The sequence below is a fragment of the Cervus elaphus genome, chromosome 5 (assembly GCF_910594005.1).
Source record: "Cervus elaphus chromosome 5, mCerEla1.1, whole genome shotgun sequence".
Taxonomy (NCBI): domain Eukaryota; kingdom Metazoa; phylum Chordata; class Mammalia; order Artiodactyla; family Cervidae; genus Cervus; species Cervus elaphus.
In genome coordinates, this window is record NC_057819.1 from 134,269,912 (window position 1) to 134,288,868 (window position 18,957).

Below are 18,957 nucleotides of genomic sequence, written 5' to 3' on the forward strand. Positions count from 1 at the left end.
GCACGTGTTTAAGGCCTAAGTGTGATGGTCTGACCTATCTACACGCACAGTGCGAAGGGCTCCCACAGCTGACTTGGCTCATCCATCACCTCACGTCACTTTTTAATTTTTTTGGTTGTCAGCGGGTTTTGGTACACAGTCCGGGGCTGCCCACAGCAGCCCCTGTGTTGCCCTGTCCCACGTGAGCGCCTCTTTCTGCCCCGCCCCTAGCTGATGACCAAGCACCCGGGGAAGCGGCTGGGCTGCGGGCCCGAGGGCGAGCGGGACGTGCGGGAGCACGCCTTCTTCCGGAGGATCGACTGGGAGAAGCTGGAGAACCGTGAGATCCAGCCGCCCTTCAAGCCCAAAGTGGTGAGTCAGTACATGCCCTTCCTCCTGGGGCCGGCGACCCCCAGCTTCTGCAGTGCCCAGCGGGCCTCAGTCCTGTGGTCTGAGCAGCGCTGGGGGCGCCCGGGGCCCCCACGCCCTCCGTGGGCAGCAGAGCTCCCCCCACACGACGTGAGAACCGGGGCAGGGCAGCCTGGGGACTGGACGTCCTTGCCCCCCTCCCCTGCTCCGGAGCTGCCCCTCACTCAGGCCTCGGCAGGACCCCCAGGCTGTCTGCAGCGCTCTGGACTCGGCCTCAGCCGACAGGGGCCCCAAAGCGTGAGGAGGCCTCAGCCGGCCCACTGGCGGGCCTGGGCATGGTCCGCGCACTGGCCAGGCCCCCGCCCCAAGGACTGCGTCCGCCCCATCTCCAGCACGGTCCCTTCACTTACATTCTTACTCTATGACCTCCCCTCAACCCTGTTCATTGTTCATTTACAAATTCGTCTGTATAACCCCAGTGAGGTGGCGACTGTGGTCCCCAGTTTACAGTTGAGAACACTAAGGCACAGAGAGGCTGAGTCACTTGCTCGAGGACACATAGCCGGTAGGTGGTGGAACCAGGACGTGGCTACCGTGTTCTGGCCCGGGGACCTTTCCTCGTTACACAGGGCTGCATCTTCACACCCCATCTCACTCAGATGGGGGGGCTCCCAGAGCACCGGAGAGTAGCCCAGCTCACAGGCGGCATCAGGAGGTCTGAATCTGTCTCCTCTGACAGGGGCCGCCCGAGCCTGCTCCGGGACCCTCCCGGGGCGCCGAGGTGCCCCCTAGGGGGCTTGTGGCTTTCTTCTCAGAGCAGCAGCTTTCTCATCCAGTCTGCTTTTGTGTCCTCTCCTCCAAGAATGAAACTCTGCTGGTGAGCCCACAGATTTTATTTTTCCAAGATATTTTTAGCACCAACTAAAGAAAAGCTGAAATTAACCGGGTCAGTTGACTTCCTCCTGAGTCATCATTTCTAGTAGGGCCCTCGTGTCTCTGCCACCCAGCTTCTCCGTAGCCGGTCCCAGCTCTGAGTCAGGAAGCTCCCATGGGAGCAGATCCTGCCTCCAGGTTGCAGAACCTGGTGTAGGAGGGCGTTGGATGAAGACAGTGATGAAGGGTGCTGCAGGCAGGCTCGGTGGAGTATTCTGTCAGGGATTCTCTCTCTCCCCTTTTCCGTCTATTTAGGCTTCTTTTTTTTGGGGGGGGGACTTAAGTTAAATAATGAGAGGTATACAACAGTACATAACCTAGACAGCATATTAAAAAGCAGAGACATTACTTTGCCAACAAAGGTCAGTCTAGTCAAGGCTATGGCTTTTCCAGTGGTCATGAATGGATGTGAGAGTTGGACTGTGAAGAAAGCTGAGCACCAAAGAATTGATGCTTTTGGACTGTGGTGTTGGAGAAGACTCTTGAGAGTCCCTTGGACTGCAAGGAGATCCAACCAGTCCATCCTAAAGGAGATCAGTCCTGGGTGTTCATTGGAAGGACTGATGCTGAAGCTGAAATTCCAATACTTTAGCCACCTGATGTGAAGAACTGACTCATTGTAAAAGACCCTGATGCTGGGAAAGATTGAAGGCGGGAGGAGAAGGGGACGACAGAGGATGAGATGGTTGGATGGCATCACTGACTCGATGGGCATGAGTTTGAGTAAACTCCAGGAGATGGTGAAGGACAGGGGAGCCTGGCGTGCTGCAGTCCATGGGGTCACAAAGAGTTGGACACGACTGAGTGCCTGAACTGAACTGATACAGAGTATCCTGTGCTGTGTCCTAAGTCACTTCAGCCGTGTCTGACTCTTTGCGACCCCATGGACTGTAGCCCACCAGGCTCCTCTGTCCATGGGATTCTCCAGGCAAGAATGTTGGACTGGGTTGCCATCCTCTTCTCCAGGGGAGCTTCCCCACCAGGGATGGAACCCGCCTCACTTAGGTCTCCTGCACTGGTGGGCAGGCTCTTTACCACTAGCGCCCCCTGGGAAGCCCACAGCAGCATCCCACTCACAGCTTAGTTTCTGCACAGCAACAACGTAGAGAAATGGGCTGACCCTGCTTTGCCTGTTGAGCAAAGTGCAATTACTTGTCAGTCACGTTCCAGAAAGAGAGGACATGCAGCCAAGTCAGCCAGAATATCCATCTTCTTCTCTCTGTTCTCGTCTTAAGAAGAAATCGTTTCCTGGCACAGCCTCCCACTCATGGCTACGGTGGCCCCGAACTCAGACTTGGGGGAAACATGGGGTCCTTGCTCTGGCGGCTGAGAAGGCAGGTCGCTCCCCAGGCCCACAGAACTCCCCGGACGGGGAGTCAGGCAGCTGAGCCGTGATCAGGGTGTGTTTACTTCTTTATTCCTGGAGCCTTGCTGCTGCCTGGCTGATGTTTAACCGAGCATTAATAATAAGGGGGGGTGGATCAGCTGCCCCGACTGTGAAGAAACAGCCCCAAGCTCAGGACAGAAGCAGGAACCATGGGGCAGAGCCCCAAACCTGGAGGGGCGGGGCCCGGGGCGGGGGGGCAGAGCCTGCTGGTGGGAGCTCCTGGTGCGGGGCGCCGGCACCTGTGGATGCAGAGGAGGATGAAGCCTGAGAAGACAGAGAAGAGCGAGAGGCAGACCCATGTGCGGGCTGGAGCAGGACAGTGGACTTTCTGTCCCAAAGCCGAAGAGCGGCAGCAGGGAAGGTCCCGGGCAGTCATCCCGACAGCAGGCGCCCACGGGCAGCAGCAGGAGGCCTGGCCTCAGGGGACGGGCCCTCCCGCACCGGGAGCAGCCCCAGGAGCGCCGATCCCACCTGCAGGAAGCTCCACGGGTCCCGGTGCCGTCGAGGCTGCCGGACATGCGCCCGCAGAGGGGACATGGTGGCCCCGACGTTACCCTGCGACATGGTTCCCCACCTTCTTGGTGGAAAACGTGGTTCCCTCGTCCAGAGCCAACAACAGGGTCAGAGGCATTTATAGATAAAACGCAGAGCTGAGTATTCTCTGGTGGGCAGTGTTGTGACTTCAGAGAGAGCTGCAGGAGCACCACCCTGACTTTCGCTGCTAAGAAAATATCAGGCAAATTTATTTTTGCCTGCAGCTCTTCCTTGCCTTGTGCAGTGAGCCCAACTCTGCGAACAGCTCTGCTTGGAGCAGCATTTAAAGCCCCGGCTGCCTTGCATGTCAGTCTTGGTGAAGTCTGCTCGATGCCTTTATAGCAAGCACTGGAGAACCGACTTCCCTGAGATTTATCGGATTAAGGGCTATTAGCACCTGGCTCCCGTGAAATCACGGTCTTGGTTGTTGTAAATACCAGCAGAAAGACTTCAGGTGCCCGCAATTATCTGCAGGGTGCAGCTGGAGATCAAGTTTGTGCATGTAAGCTTGGGAGGCTCATCTTGGTTTAATTTTTTAACATTTTTTTGGACCCTCTGGTGAAAGCTTTTTCCAGGATCACTGACGTCCCTCGAAGAGTTGAGATGTTCTATCTCTGGGCCGCCACGGAGCTCACCTGGAGGGATCGGGGTCTCCAGGTGTCCTGGCCCTGCGCGTCTTCCTTCCTCCCAAAGCTACATCCCTGAAGCTGCACCGATGCGCCTGGAAGATGTGGAATCCCACTGCCCCATCCACATCGGGATGGCCCTGGGCTCCCAGGAGGCTCCGTCAGAACTCACCCTCTCGGCAGCATTAAGGGCAGGCTCTGCAGTACAGCACGCCCTGGGTTCTGTCTCAGGTCTCACGTGAAGGAGGGCAGGGAGAAGAGTGACCACGGCCATTTCCCCGGGGTGGGGCAAGTCTGGAGGCTCAGGGGTGCACCTGCTCCTGAAACCCCCAAGGTGGGAGACCCCGTGTGATGGTGGAGAGGCTGTTCCAGGAGACAGGCTGTCCCTCATGTACTGGTTTATCTGGAAAAACCAAAGCAGAAGGAAAACCGGACGCTGTGCTGCCATGCTCTCTTCTGGAGTAAAAGCAGCCACGTAGCTTCCTTTATGGAAAAAAAAGTACAAAATAAGCTAGTTTCAGTTTTCTCTTCAAGGAAACACAACGAAGCAAGGACCTCAGCTTTGCCTGATGATCTGAAAGACAAAGCTGAGTCATCGAAAGAGGCTGTGTCTCAAAGACCCCATTTAAGAAGGTCCCTTTTTTGAGTTTAAAGAAGACGCTGCCCCTGAAATGATTCATGTCTGGTTACTAATGAGAAATGAGAGGGTCTGGGCTGCATCCCTGTGACATCCAGTTACTAATGAGAAATGAGAGGGTCTGGGCTGCATCCCTGTGACATCCATAAACAAGGCGGTATCAGGAGAGGATGGCGCAGCGCCTGCCTAGCCAGCACCCCGAGAACTCCCTGGAGGAGGAAAGCACAGTCTGTCTGTCTTTCCTGAAAACATGAAAGGAAGAAAGGAGTCTTCGTCCCTGCAGCTGCCCTCAGAAGCACATGTGAGCCTGAGCCTCTGATCCACTGTCGCTTTGCATTTTGTAGGCTTTTATCTTGATTTATTATTCACTATTGGATGGCTTCACGACTCAATGGACCTGAGTTTGAGCAAGCTCCAGGAGATGGTGAAGAACATGGAAGCCTGGCAAGCCCCATGTCCATGGGGGTCACAAAGAAGACAAGACTGAGTGACTTAACAACAGTTATTCATGTGACTAAAAAGCCCGAGAACAGCATTCACATCTCTGTTCAGCCTGCGCACGAGAAATAACAGTTGATGTGAATATCCTAATTGGAGAGTTAATTGGTGCTTCTCTTCTTGAATTCTATCTGCCAGCAGAATAGAATAGCTAGTTCATGGGTCGGCCAAAAGCATCCACTGCACTGAAATGGTGATTAGAAATTAATTTACAAAGTGAAGGCTGAGAAATACGCCCAGGATTGACAGGGAGCAGAGAACTTTAGAAACAGGGCTGTCTGTATCAGGTGGCCTTTCTTGAGAAATTACTACTATTATTTTATCTAAAGGAAAACAGGAAAGAATTTTCCTCTGGACTGGTAAGACGTACAGTCAGATTCACCTCAAAGTCCTCTATCTCCCAGGGCCCGCAGTTTGTTTAGTCTGGTGATGGTTTTAGTATCCAAGTTAGTGCAGTGTTCTTTTCGTATTTTTTACTTATTTTGAAATAATCATAACCTCAGACTTGCAGAAGAGCTGCAGAGATTGCTGAACCCCCTCCCCCAGACTCCCTAAGTGCTAACATCCCACCACTCCCCCGTGTCTTTCTTCCTCTTCGTCTCTGTGACGGCAGGAAGCTGAGGACACACATACACGTATTTTCTTTTCTGAGTCACTTGAGAGAATGCCACAGGCTCACACCTACATTATTCCACCTGTATTTCCTAGAACCAAGGGCTTCTCAGACTTCACTGGTGGCACAGACGATAAGAATCTGCCTGCAATGCAGGAGACCCAGGTTTGATCCCTGGGTCTGGAAGATCCCCTGGAGAAGGGAATGGCGACCCACTCCAGTATTCTTGCTGGAGAATCCCACGGACAGAGGAGCCTGGGGGGCTACAGTTCAGCAAAGAGTCGGACACGACTGAGCGACTACACTGTCACTTTCAAGGGCATCTCACGGTGCTGTAGTCTTTTGCTCTAAGAAGGTGCTTACTCAGAGCAGCAGCCGCCCTCCAGGTAGAAACAGGAGGACTGGAGAGGCTGAATCAGTGCTCGGTGCCGAGGGAGCCTTGGGCTGCGTCTCATCAGCCCTCCTGGTGGCAGGTGGTTCCTTCTCGTGGCCTTTCCATGAGACCAGCTGCAATGATGCTAATTAAAATCAAGATGCTCAAGGCTCTGGGAGCATTGCCGGCAGCAGAGGGACACTAACCTTGAGGGACTGGAGTCTGCCACAGGTGATTTGCTGATGTTGATTTAAGCCTGGAACGCGGCCAAGACGGCATCTTCTTGGTTAACTGGAGGCAAGAAGTCTTCCTGTTCTTTGGTAATTATGCTCCCAAGTGCTGTTCTACTCAAAAGAGAAATGTGAAGAAATGAGACTTTTAAAATAATTATTGAAATGAATAAGCAGCTCTCTTGCAAGGCCCAGGGAGCTGTGGGGCAGGGCGGGAAAGTGCAGACCCGCGGTCACCGGCCGCGGGAGTGACCCATCCCGTGGTCTGGAGGAAGGTCCCCCATGATGCTGCTCTGGACAACAGCCCTCCTTGGAGAAGCAGCCTGGAGCGCCGTAAAGCTGGCTGTTGGTGTAAAGAAAGACCAGGAGGCATGTGTGTTTTTATGCCAGAGAGCACAGGCCGAGATAAGCTGGAGCCTCTGCCCTCGGACTCACAGGCCCTGACCCGGCAGGAGCCCGCCCCTTCATGTGTCTGTTTACGGGCAGGGTGTTCACGTGTCGGTCGCTCAGTCGTGTCCAACTCTTTGCAACCCCACGGACTGCAGCCCACCAGGCTCCTCTGTCCATGGGGTTCTCCAGGTAAGAATACTGGAGTGGGTTGCCATTTCCTTCTCCAGGGGATCTTCCTGACCCAGGGACTGAACCCGCGTCTCCTGAATTGCATGCAGATTCTTTACCATCTGAGCCACCAGGGAAGCCCCATTTATGGGCAAAGTTACCCATAAATCAGCCACCTCCTAACCAGGAGTGGCCTTCCCTAAGAGGCTCTGCGGGCAAGTGAGAGGAGTTATGTTTAATTTTGTCAGAGACTCAGGGCCCGTCTCCAGGGAACGCTGGCAGGAGGTGAAAGAGGCCCCAGTCCAATTTTTGGAATTATCATTAAAATACAAACTCTGTGTGGGGAAAGAGGCAGTCAAGCCGCAGGGAAGGATGTAAGGTGAACGGTCGAGACCACCCTCCGCACAGACCATGCCCGCTGCTCACTCGCTTCTGTAAGCTTCCAAAGGCTGCGTGCGTGTGTGAACCTTCACACGGAGGTCCACCTCAGGGGTGCCCCACGTGGCTCGCGTGACCCTGTGGCTCCTCTGCACGGGCACTGACTCTCTTCCAAACCCTCCTCTGTCCGTTCTCCTCCTCCAGACTTTCTGCACCAAAATGCACTGGCTTCAGTGGGCGTCCAGGCCTTCGGTGAGCACCTCTTGGAACCTTGGGTGATGCGATGAACTAACCGCACTGCCTAATCCTGGCGTGTGCGCCCGCTTGCCTGGGCGGTGCACCGAGCCCCCGCCGTCCGCATGCTGGTCTGAGGAAGCGCAGACGCCCGGGCGTCCCAGCCCCTCACCAAAGAACCGACAGTTCTCTGGTGTGGACAGGACCACCCGGGAGGCGCCCGCTCGTTCCTTCCGCCGGTTCCTTAACTAAATGGAGAGGCAGGGAGCTGAGCCGCACTGCGGGCGGTGCGCCCCCCGCCCCCTCTGCTGGGACCACCGTGCAGGTCGGCTCCCCAGACCGGGGCGTGGGGTGCGGGCACAGCTCCCCCGAGGCGCCGACGCTGCATCTGGTCCTCAGCAGATGGTCCCCGCCCGCAGGGAGTGTCCGCCCCTCACTGCGCTGTCCACCCTCCCGCTGTGCCGAGTTTGGTGTGGCGTTCTGCTGTGTAACCCAGCGTTTTGGAGCTACTCACACTCACCCTAATTCCCATGCCAGTGCCCGTGCGTCTAATCTCTCTGTCACCAGGACACTCAGGTGTGAAGGGCAGGCTTGAGACCGGCGTGTGTGCTGTGCGTTGTCGCTGGCCCCGGCAGGTTGGGGTCCCAGCTGAGTGTCCGAGGAGCAGGCGCCATCTCTTCCCCGCGGCCCTGTGAGCTTCGTGGGGGCTCCAGGAGGGGAGCGCGCATCCCAGGCCCCTGCAACCCCCTCCCGACATTGTCGCACTCCTGCCAGCCTGACTTGCCTGATTCATTTCACTCGTCGATGATTTTACCAAATGGACAGGAGCGTCCGGAGAACCAGGCAGTCATCAAGCCAGAGCTGGGCGGGAGGCGGATTATTAATAGTTCATTCATCCCTCACGAGTTAGCCGCGTGTCTGGTCCCCGCCGGGTGCCCGCTATGCATGGGGCATCCTGGGTCTGCGTCAGACCTGATTGCCAACTCAGGGTCCCTCAGCTGCTCCTCTGACCTCACGGCAGCCGTGGGAGGTGGGTGTTCACTCCCCATCTTCTCCGGGGGGCGGGGGCGGGGAGCGTGTGCGCTGCCCGAAGCCACCACCGGGCACTTCACCCCTGAACCCCCACCTTCCCAGGGTGTCAGACGCACTGCTGTGGACACAGAGGCTGTCAGGGCTCAGGACTGCCCAGGGGGCTGTCCAGCACACACGCCAGGCTGGGGCCACACTGACCGCTGCACCCACACTGCGTCTTTGTCCTGACCAGTCGTGGGGGCCCCAGAGGGTCCGGAGATTGGTTGCTGTTGGTTGGTTTTCCTGATGAATCAAGTGTGGCCCCTGATTGAGTCTCGGGAAGAAAATTCCCATCTTTTCTTCCTTGAAGAGCCTGGATTCTGAATGGTCTGGCGTGGGCCCTGCATGTGGGGGTGGGCGTCTGTCAGCCTTCACTCCAAAGGCGCTCTGTGCTCCCTGGGAACATGGAGCTTGGGGTGGCCCCACATCCCAGCTGTGTCCTGTGAGAGGCGCAGGAGCTCCGCGGACTCAGGACCTATTCGTGCCTCCCTGTGGTCCCCGATGGGGGAGGAGGAGATGGTCACTCGCGTCACCAGGGCACCTCAGCACTCTGCCTCAGAGTCACCCTGAGATCCGGGACCCCACCTGCCGCCCCTCTGGTGGCTGGAGTGTGAGCGGGACGCCCCTGCCTCTTACTTGGGGGTCAGGCTCCCCAGCGGTGCTGCCTACACTGCTGTGTTTCTCAGACCCTCTCCCCCAGGAGGGCAGCTCTGCCCGCAGCCCCAGCGCATGAAGTGCCTGGTGGGCCCGGGAGGGGCGGGGTGGGTGTCCGGGACAGACAGACACTCTGCCTCCTCCGGGGACACCGGTACACAAGCCCTCCAGCCAGAACAACAGTCAGTGAGCTCCATGGCCGCCTGTCTGCTGGTTGGCAGAAGTACCCCCATCCCCTGAGCCCGGGGAAGGAACAGGCCAGTCTTGCCTCCATGCTGATCCCATCCTGGCTGAAGATGAATTTAGGGGCTGAGGTTTTCAGAACCTCCCAGCTGGAAGACAAGAATAACACAGTTTTTGCTTTGTTACAAATACAGCTGCAAAGACCCAAACGTGGGATAGGCCCCCAGCCTCTCAGGTCAGGGGCGACTGTGCGCATTCCCCCACGTCCGGCCTGCCAGCTGGCAGAGTGACCCGTGGCCCTGAGCATGTGGTGTCTGTCCTCGTGGCTCCGAAGGGCTGGGCGGAGTGTGGGCGGAACACAGGAGACCCGGTCTTTCACCGAGGCAGGCCGTCTCCCAGGCAACGCCGTCCCCCCCCCTGGCATCCGGTTCCGGGCTGTTGGACTACTCACCCGCGAGTGACCCCGTGAGTGATCGCTGTGCCTGGCTCAGGCTCTCCAGTCGCTCGGCGGCAAACCCTCCAGGGCTCCTCCCGCCTGACCGGCCTGAGGCCCCGGCCCGCCCCGCGGAGAGCTGCCCCCGGGGTCGGTGGCAGAACCCCTACCGACCTCTCCTTTCTCTTCTCTCCACAGTGCGGCAAAGGAGCAGAGAACTTTGACAAGTTCTTCACGCGAGGGCAGCCTGTCTTGACGCCGCCCGACCAGTTGGTCATCGCTAACATTGACCAGTCTGATTTTGAAGGCTTCTCATACGTCAACCCCCAGTTCGTGCACCCCATCTTGCAGAGCGCGGTATGAGATTCCCCGCCAGAAGCCTCGCCCCAGCCCCCGCCCCTGCTGTGGGAAGCGCCCCCCACCCTAGAGTTTGACGGCCTCGTCCTTCCCTGTTCCAGGTGGAGGCCTGAGAACTGTAGGGTGGCTGTCCCAGCGCGCTGAGCTGCGTCATCTCAGCGGAAGATGACGTCATGTCAGCATCCACTTTGCATAGAGGTGACATCTGGCGGGGGTGACCCTTCCTGGAAAGCAAATAGACTCTGGCCCCATTGTTTTTTTTCCTTTTTTTGGTACAATTTGATGTGTTTCCCAAACCCTCTGTCGATTTTCACCATCCGGATTTCCGATCAGAGATGTTCAAATGAACCCACACAGCCTAGGGGGCCGGAAACACCTCTACCCTCCCCGTCTTTGGAATAAAAGAATGGGGGTCCCAGAGCTCGAGCGAGGCAGGACTCGGGGGTTGGGGGGCTTCAGAAAACGTGCCGCTTGTGTCCTCTGCCTCCATGGACACTGTCCCCAGAACCCAAGAGGCTGGGAGAAGTCTAGTCCGGTTTGCAAGCTCACTGCTCCCAGGCGCTGACGGTTGTAACCCACTCATGGTTCCGGTACTGCGGCCACTGGTTTAGAAGAAGAGGAAGAGAACCTCAGATGGGTGTTGGGGGGGCGTCTGTCATCTTGTACCCGACTTGGTTGATAACTGTCTTGCTACTTGCATTTCTTTTAAGAGGCCAAATCTTCTAAGGAGTCCGCTAAATGAGCACAAGAATCAGATCAAGGACAGACCAGTGTGTGTGTGTGTGTGTGTGTGTGTGTGTGTGAGACATTCATGATCTCTGGGAGATGACTCTGGATCCAGGGTGCCATCAGCCATCATGCCACTACTCACAGTGTTATTAGCCAACCCCGTCCACACACTGCTATTTCACTGCCTGCTGCCTGGGAAGTGGAAGTGTAGGCCCCACCCCTTTTGTACTTATTTATTGACCCAGTTGCGGTGTCCATGAGAGTACGATGTACAGTCAGCTCACCCATGGTGGCTCCAGCTGCAGCCCCAGGACCCAGTCCCCTGTTCCTGTCTTCTGAAATGAACAGCAGTACAGTTTTGGCCCCCTGGTCCCCCGGTGTGTCATTTCGAATGACACACCTGTAGAGTCAGGAAACCTGGATGCATTTCAGCTCAAAGAGGTTTTATTGTTGGAAGGATTTTAATATGTTTTGCAAATGCATCATGCAATGAACTTTGCATGTTTATAATAAACCTTAATAACAAGTGAATCTATATTATTGATATAATCGTATCAAGTATAAAGAGTATTATAATAATTTTATAAGACACAACTGTGCTATATTTGTGGAGGCTCTTGTTTCTCACTTGCTTTTATGAATAAGTTTAGCTCCCTTCCCCTGCACAGCTTCCTTTTCCACAGCCCTGCCCTGTGTGTACCCTGCCTTGGCACTAGAGCGGCTTTATTAATTTTTTATTGCAGTAGATCTAATTTTGAAAGTGAATGGCTACTTTACGTGATCAATAAGGCATATATATGTATAAATATTTAATTCTACCTGCAAACAGAAGTTTTGTCTGGGAGATGATGTTGAGGTGAGACCCCCCCTCCCCGCCCTTGGCCTCCGAGCACCATCTGTGCCCTGGTCCTGCGTCCCTGTCTCTCCTGGGGCCGCAGGGACCCTCTGGCTCCAGGCGACCCAGGCCGCGGGTGCCGCTGTGGTGTCATCGCGGCCCCAGGCCAGACTTGGTTTGTCCATTCTGTTCCCTCCTGCAGCCTTGCTGCTGCTAGTGATGGAAGAAGCCCTTCCCGACGTGCCTGCCTGGATGCCCCAGGAGTGTGCGGGCCCTGGCACAACCCGCCGGCTGCTCCGCACCTGCAGACGGCGTGGCCAGGCCCAAGCGGTCCACGGCCAGGCCCCAGTGGTCCACAGACACTCTAGGGAGGCCGGGCACCCTCTCTGGGTCTTGGGAGGAGCACGCCTGTGAGACAGCATCACAGTGAGGGCCTGGGAGGAGCCAGCTGCCAACAGCAGGAAGAGCGTTTCCACAGACGTGGTCGTCAGTCCATACGGGGATGCTCTGTTCCCCGTTGTTCCCCAAAGTGTCTCCCAGTGAAGTGTCTTCTCATTTTTACGCTCCGCCTCTTTCCTGATTCTCAGCTGACACACAACCCCTGAGGGGCTTTAAGAGACAAGAGGCCTCGCCTGTCCTGGGAACTTGTGCTTGGAGGAGGCAGCGGGTAGGAAAGAGCTTAGACCAGGTTAGACCAGCAGAGAGGAGCTTCTTCCGCCACCATTGCTGGACCGTGAGCCCCCCGGGGGTCAGTGCAGGTCTGGCCCGTCCTCCCCGACACCTCGATTGGTCTGATGGAAAGGGACCCAGGTATAGAGAGAACCTAAGAAACAGCCGGTCACCTGCCGTGGAGTGGAGTGGCCCCAGGACGGGTCCCCAGGCAGGTGCTCGGCGAGGGGAGGGCAGTCCAGGATGGCACTCTGGGGCGCGGACCGCTTACTCCCAGCAGGCGCGAGCTGGGGAAGCCGCTCTGTCCCTCCGGCGGCCGACAGGCTTCCAAGTTGCTCCTCTTTCTTTGGAACCTTGCTCCGCATGCCAGCTGGCTTCCATCTTTTCTGAACGTGAGGAACCCCCCGTGTGAGGGCCAGCCCTGCAGGAGCGGCTACAGGCGTGAGGACAGATGGGGGGAAACCCGGAAAGATCAGGGTCAGCGGAGGGTCACCGTGGTGGAGCGTGTCAGTACGTTGCTCTGCCCTGGATTTAGACCAAAGCTGATGCTTTTTAAGAATCTGAGCATCCCACGATAGTTCTGTTGAAAGCACACGCCATATAGGTGACGGTTAGCAGAGTGGATTGAACCAAAGTTCTGTGGATTCACCCCCGCCCCGTCATGGGGGTCCCGTAAAATAAAGCCCAAGGAGGAGGCCTTGAGGGGTCAGGCCCCCGAGAGACCCGGGAAGGACCGGGCCGTATCGCCGGGGCCTGTGGGCCCAGCAGCAGCAGGACCCCGGGGAATCCAGACCCCGTGGCCCCAGAGGCCTTTCAGAACGTCGCCCGCTCGGGTGGGACGGCCCTGCTAGGCTGGGGCCGTGGGAGGGGCTGCCCCTCCTCTGGCGTCTTGCTTAAACCCACAGGGGCCTGGTTTGAGGAAGCATCTGGAGTGCGCCGCCCGTAGCGGTTGCTGCGAGGCCGGCGGGGGCCTGGCGGTCCTGGCGGTAGCGGGGAGACCCGGTCCCGCGAAGGTTCTTGTCGTTGCGTTTGCTCTTCCGCCCCTGTGAGTGAGCTCACCGTCCCGCAGGGTCACTGCCCGCTGTGTCCTCGGAGGTGTGTTTGGCTTTCTTATCAGGACTTTGGGAGAAAATCAGAGGGTGAAGAGGTCTTTGGAAACCCGGGCTGGAAAGGTCGGATGGAAGACCGCGAGGACCCAGGTTGATGCGATTCAGCGCACTGCGGGTGCGGATGAGCACGGTCTGCGCAGCGGCGCTCAGCGCAGTGCGGGGACAGAGGGGACAGGCCCCTGCTGCGCTCTGAGCCGGGAGAGGTCGTGGGAGAGGTTCGAGGGGTCCAGGCAAGGACGGGCTTGGGCTCAGAAGGACTGACAGACGCCCGCAGTAGGAGGAAGCCTGGAGGGAGGGAAAGGGCCCCTGGGAGGGCGTAGCTATTTCCGGAGGCTTGAGAGCAAGTTTGCTGCTCCTGCCCCAGAACGTTCCCAAAGGCCCCGGCCCCTGAGCCCCTCGCCCCGTGAAGGGGCTTCCAGCTCTGGGTGGGACCCGAGTGTCCGGCAGGTGGGCCGCTTTCCCAGTGGCTTCCTGCAGCCCGGGGCGGGAGTGGGCAGACAGGGCAAAATCGCCGGACTCCGCAGGCACACTCCACGCTGAGGGCACTGAGCAGAAGTCTGAGTGTGTGGCTGGGGGTGTTTCCTCAGAGCTGCAGGAAGGCAGAGTGAGAGTTGTCCGGTTTTAAAGCCCCAGAAAGGAAGCGCCCTGTGGCAGGCACCTTCTCACTGCCTGCCGTCTGGTGCAGTCACCTCTGTCGTGCGCCTGGCGCACCGTCTCCTGCTTCTCGAAGCCCAACACGCGCAGCCGTGTCTGTTCCCCCACCAGGCGCCCGAAACATCCTCATGGCCCTGGCACCGGGCAGGGAGCCAGAGATGACTCTCGGGGTTCCGGGGAACAGGGGAGAAAGACTACCTGGCTGGTGATCACCACACTGGAATCTAACAGGGAGTGTTGGGAGATGTCTTTTAAAATCTTTTCCTTGAGTTACTTGGGTTATATTTCATGAAATATAGTGACTGTCAGCATTTCTATCGTTTCCCGTTTGGGCGGAGGCAGCCATCTAGCAATGCCGTGTCTGCTGCTAGAAAGTCCCCTGAGTCACATGTGGGGGAAGGCAGCATGTAGAAACGCCGCGGCCACAATTCTGTTAATCCTGTAATGTCAGGGGTCCCCAGGAGGGTTAAAAGTTGAGATTAGGACCCCAGTGCCTCTGATCTGTGTGATCAGCTGATAGTTAATAATTGTGTGTGTCCAACTCAGTCATCAAACAGCCTTATGATAATCCGCACGCACTATGGCCCACAGGCTCCAAAGACTTTTTGAAACCTTATGGAAAAAATTAATTTGTTAATTCCAACAGAACACCTGAATATACTGGGCTATTTGTACTTTTTTATAGAGAACTTTAATAACTCAATTCTTCCTTTAAATTGAGTTTTTAAAATAAAACTCATTTTATTTTAAAATGAGTTCATAAGATTTCATAAGATTCCAGTGATTCCAATGATTTCATAAGATTCCAATCACTAGGAGCCTGTAGGAGGACTCAGCTGGGGTGGGTCACCTGGAGCACCCCAGACCTGCACTCCCACTGCAGGATTGTCCCCCGCTAGTGGGGTGTGGTGGCCCCCTCACAGTGACTGGAAGTCCAGATGGGATGTGTTGGAAGAATGACGTCCTTGATGTTTTTAATAGACAGTTGGGACCACTGTCTAAAGTCTGAAAACTCTGGACACCAGAAAGAAGCTTTCCTGTTCCCTGTACAGGTGTAGCTCCAGGATTGGGGAGGGGGGTCCCTAGGGCCCCCTTTCTTGCTCCTCAAGGCTCTGCAGCCACCTTTTGGCCTGGGAGTGAGGTGTTTCCTCCACTCTGTCTCCCTCTCCTAGGGTCCCCAGGTCTCACTTATTTGGGGAAAGTTCAGTGATGGGCTGTAAGAACTTGGCCCACGGGGCAGCTCAGAACTGCTCCAACGCCCAGAGAAAAGCAGCAAGCGTGCCCATCGGTGTCACCTCTCGTGTGAGCAGACAGGACCCGTTTGCTCAGAAAAATCCCTGTTTGTCAGAAACCAGTATCAAGTCTACTTTCTAAGAACCTTTTTTTTTTCTAAAATAAGACAAAAGGTGGCGTCGCATTTTCTGATTCAACAACTGTGTCTTTGTCTCCTCGGCTTAACTCTAGGAGTTTTTATTCCAGTGACTTGGTAGACTTTTGTTGATACTCTCCCTGGAAAAATGTGATTCTTTTCTTGAGGGGACGAATCAAAATCATCCATGAAGGCTGTGATTCTTCTGAGTCTAAAAATTCACCTCGTATCTCCTCTATTAGAGTCTTTCAGAATATCTTTTATAGATGATCAGAAACATTTGAAATCATTGCTTTTGTGCTATTGTAGGGGGGAGGGTTGAAGGACACGCCAGGTTTAAATCGTTAATTGAAAAACATCCCGTGTCAATCAGACCCCAAATCTGTGTGGAGGAGGTAGGGTTGGCGGGTGCGGTTTCCCTTCTGTGTGAGCAGCTACTGATGACGTGCAAAGGCCGTTCAGCTGTCCGGTCACGTTCGGTTTATCATGGGCGAGACGGGTGTGCAAACTGCTGCGTTGTTCTGACACTGTCCCCTCTGATCTCTGTTTGCATGATATGCTCTGTTAGATACATTAACTGTAGTTTGGAAGCCGTGTGTACGAATAAAGACAATGACCATCCCTTCGTGTCCTCGGTCTCGTGTGCATCCTCGGCGGCGGCACGGGCACTTTTCCTCATCATCACAGGGCGACCCCAAGGCCAGAGCACGTGGGCAGGTCCTCTGGCCCCACGGAGGCCGCGGGGGAGGCCTGAGCACCAGGAGGTCCGCGCTCCGTTCGCCATCATTAACCCCGAGACGGAGGCCCCGCTGCCCTGGAAGCCTGTCCCCCTGCCCCCCACACCCAGTGCCCATGACCTACGACCTCACTCTGGCAGGCCAGCAGCTCGTCCCCAGGTCAGCTCGGCAGGTCGTCCAGCTGATGGGGCGCCTGTGGTCCCCGTCCCCCGTTCCTGCCCCTCCTGGTCGTGGGCAGACTTCCGCGATGCCTGCGGCCTGCGTCCAGCCCTGTCCACTTGCGTCCAGCTTGTCAGTGAGTCCTGCTGGGCCTGCTGTGACTCCCCACGGCGGTGGCTTTGTCCCCAGCGGGCCTTGGGCAATGTCTTGAGACATTTCTGGTCATCGTGTCTGGAGACTAGTGCACGGGCGTCCAGTTGGAAGGGGCCAAAGACCAGAGACGCTGTCAACGTTCTGCACCCTGCAGGGCACCCACAGCGAGGGCAGACCCAGCCCAGATGGCAGCGCTGCCAACACTGAGATCCTTGCTCCGGGAAAGCCCTCAGGCTGGCCGCCGGACCCCACGAGCACAGGTCTCCCTGCCTGGGTCCCTGAAGCCGCGCTTGCCAGCCCCACGGCACTCTGCCAGAAGCCGGCGTGACTTTGTCTGAGCAGGTCCCCTGACTGTGTAAAGCCCTCCAGCAGCTTCCCATGACCCTTAAATAAACCAAACGTCCCCACTACCCACCAGCCTCACCCAGCCTGGCTTGTGACATCAGGTTCCACAGGTAGGAGGTGGGCTCAGATGGTGCTGACTTGATTATTCACTCTTGTGTGTGTGTCTGTGTGTGTGTGTCCACGCGTGTGTGTGCCCTTTCCCATCAGAATGCAAGCCCTACCAGAAAACCAAGCATGTCCCCAGCACCTAGAAGAAACCCCAGCACCTAGAACAGTGCTTGGCACGTGGCAGCAGCTCCTGTCTGGAACGAATGGATGAGGGAATGGGTCCCAGGGCTGCCCGGAGCCCGGCCGGTGGTGACCCGAAGCGTCACTGTGTCACAGCCACGCTCCCGAGCTGTCTGCAGGCCGATGGTGGCGACATGATGTGCGCACACAGGAATGAGTTCAGCATCGGCTCCGAGCCCTTCACGAGCCTCTGCTGGGAACCCCAGCTGTCCGTGTGGCTGTCAGCCCGGCACCGGGGGGCGGTGGCTGCCGCGCTGACACTTGGGTGACGCCGGCCGCCCTGGGGTTTGCTCCTCTGGCCTGAGGTGTGCTCTGGGGTAAAGTCGTGCTGCAGCTGAAACACTAACGCCCACGGGCAAAGGCGGAGCCCCTGGCGCGGAAGGGTGGGGCTGGGTCTGAGGAGCGTGTGCCAGCCGTGCTGTGGCTCTGAGAAGGCAGCACCCCGGTCTCCTCCAGACGCTTTTTATAAAAAGCTAATGGCAACCCACTCCAGTACTCTTGCCTGGAGAATCCCATGGACGGAGAAGCCTGGTGGGCTACAGTCCATTGGGTCGCAGAGTCGGACACGACTGAGTGAGTTCACTTTCAATTCAATAAGTAACGTTGCAGGAAGACCCATTCTAGGCAGGAGAGGGGAGCGTACGATATGGTTCTAAAGAACAGAAGAGTTAGTGTGGGCTCAGCAGAGACGGGGGAGATGGCAAAAGATAAGATGATAAACCCACACACAAGCACACATATGCACACACACAGTACCTAAAGCATGCCAGGCACCATTCTGGTTTCTTCCAGTGCATTTTTAAAGCCCACAGTGATTCCCTGAGGTGGGTCCTGTTTGCTGTGCCCATTATACAGAAGAGGAAAGTAAAGTCCAAGAGGTTAAATAACAACCCCCAGGGGAGCAACACCAGACAAGCTGAGCCAACTGGAAGAGCACAGATGTGAGCCGTGCCAGGGGAACCTCTTGGAGGAAGGGGCGGGAGGCTGATGGAGGAAAGGGTGGGTGGGAGGGGTCAGAACCGCAGGGAAATCATCCAACAGGGAGGAGGGGAAGGACTGACTCTGATCCACCTCTTGCTCTGGAGGAATTGCCATGTGATCGCCCCCTTCAGTCCTCAGGATGCCTCCCAGAATAGAGCTGGGGTTCCCGTCTCACGGACCAGAAGCTGAGGCCCAGCTTAATTAACTGCTTCCAGTCACACACTTCCTGAGCAGCGCAGTGAGGTGTCTCTGACCTTCCTGACCCTGCAAGCTCAGCCTGGCTGGGGTTGCAGGACCTTCCTGGGCGCCTCTCCCCTCAAGCTTCCCGCCAAAGCCCACCCCATCACCAAGGGGAAGCTTCCTTTTCTCAGCTGACCAATGCCTCTGAGACCAGAGGCCCTTCTGTAACTGTTTCTGGAAGGCTCTCTCCCACCTTCACCTGACTCTTTTTTGAGCTGTCTGGGTGTGGGTGGAGAGAGAAAAACAGCACCCCGTCTCTCAGAACCCTCTGCAGCAGCCCCGCACGCCGCTGGCTCTCAGGGGGGGCACCGGCCGGTCTGGTAGGTCGTTCAGTGGAGCATCTGCTTTGGAGAAGACTCACCCTCCTGCCTCTTGACGCGAGGCTCCGCTGCTCACCACTCGGGTTTCCACATGCTCAGTCGCTCAGTCGTGTCGGACTCTGCGACCCCATGGACTGGAGCCCACCAGGCTCCTTGTCCATGGAGTTTTCCAGCAAGAATACCAGAATGGGTTGTCACTTCCTCCTCCAGGGGATCTTCCCGACCCAGGGATCGAGCCTGTGTCCACCTGTGTCTCCTGCATGGGCAGGACTCTTTACCTCTGAGCCCTCTGGGGAGGCCAGCTCGGGTCTCCATAGAGCTG

The 18,957-nt window shown here is 56.7% G+C and overlaps 1 protein-coding gene across 4 annotated transcripts in view; it reads left to right on the forward strand.

Annotated features, from left to right (window-relative positions):
* The window catches only part of PRKCA (protein kinase C alpha), a 292,204-nt gene extending 276,171 nt beyond the window's left edge, over nt 1-16,033 (forward strand). For 2 of the 4 annotated variants that reach the window (XM_043905764.1, XM_043905761.1), the window contains 4 exons: nt 211-351; nt 7,320-7,367; nt 9,889-10,047; nt 10,149-16,033. In XM_043905764.1, coding sequence (XP_043761699.1) covers nt 211-351; nt 7,320-7,367; nt 9,889-10,047; nt 10,149-10,160 — 360 coding nt within the window. In that variant the 3' untranslated portion in view covers nt 10,161-16,033. Of the gene's footprint in view, nt 1-210; nt 352-7,319; nt 7,368-9,888 lie in introns of all 4 variants that reach the window. The other 2 variants (XM_043905762.1, XM_043905763.1) reach the window with 2 other exon arrangements.
* Nucleotides 16,034-18,957: the final 2,924 nt, after the last annotated feature.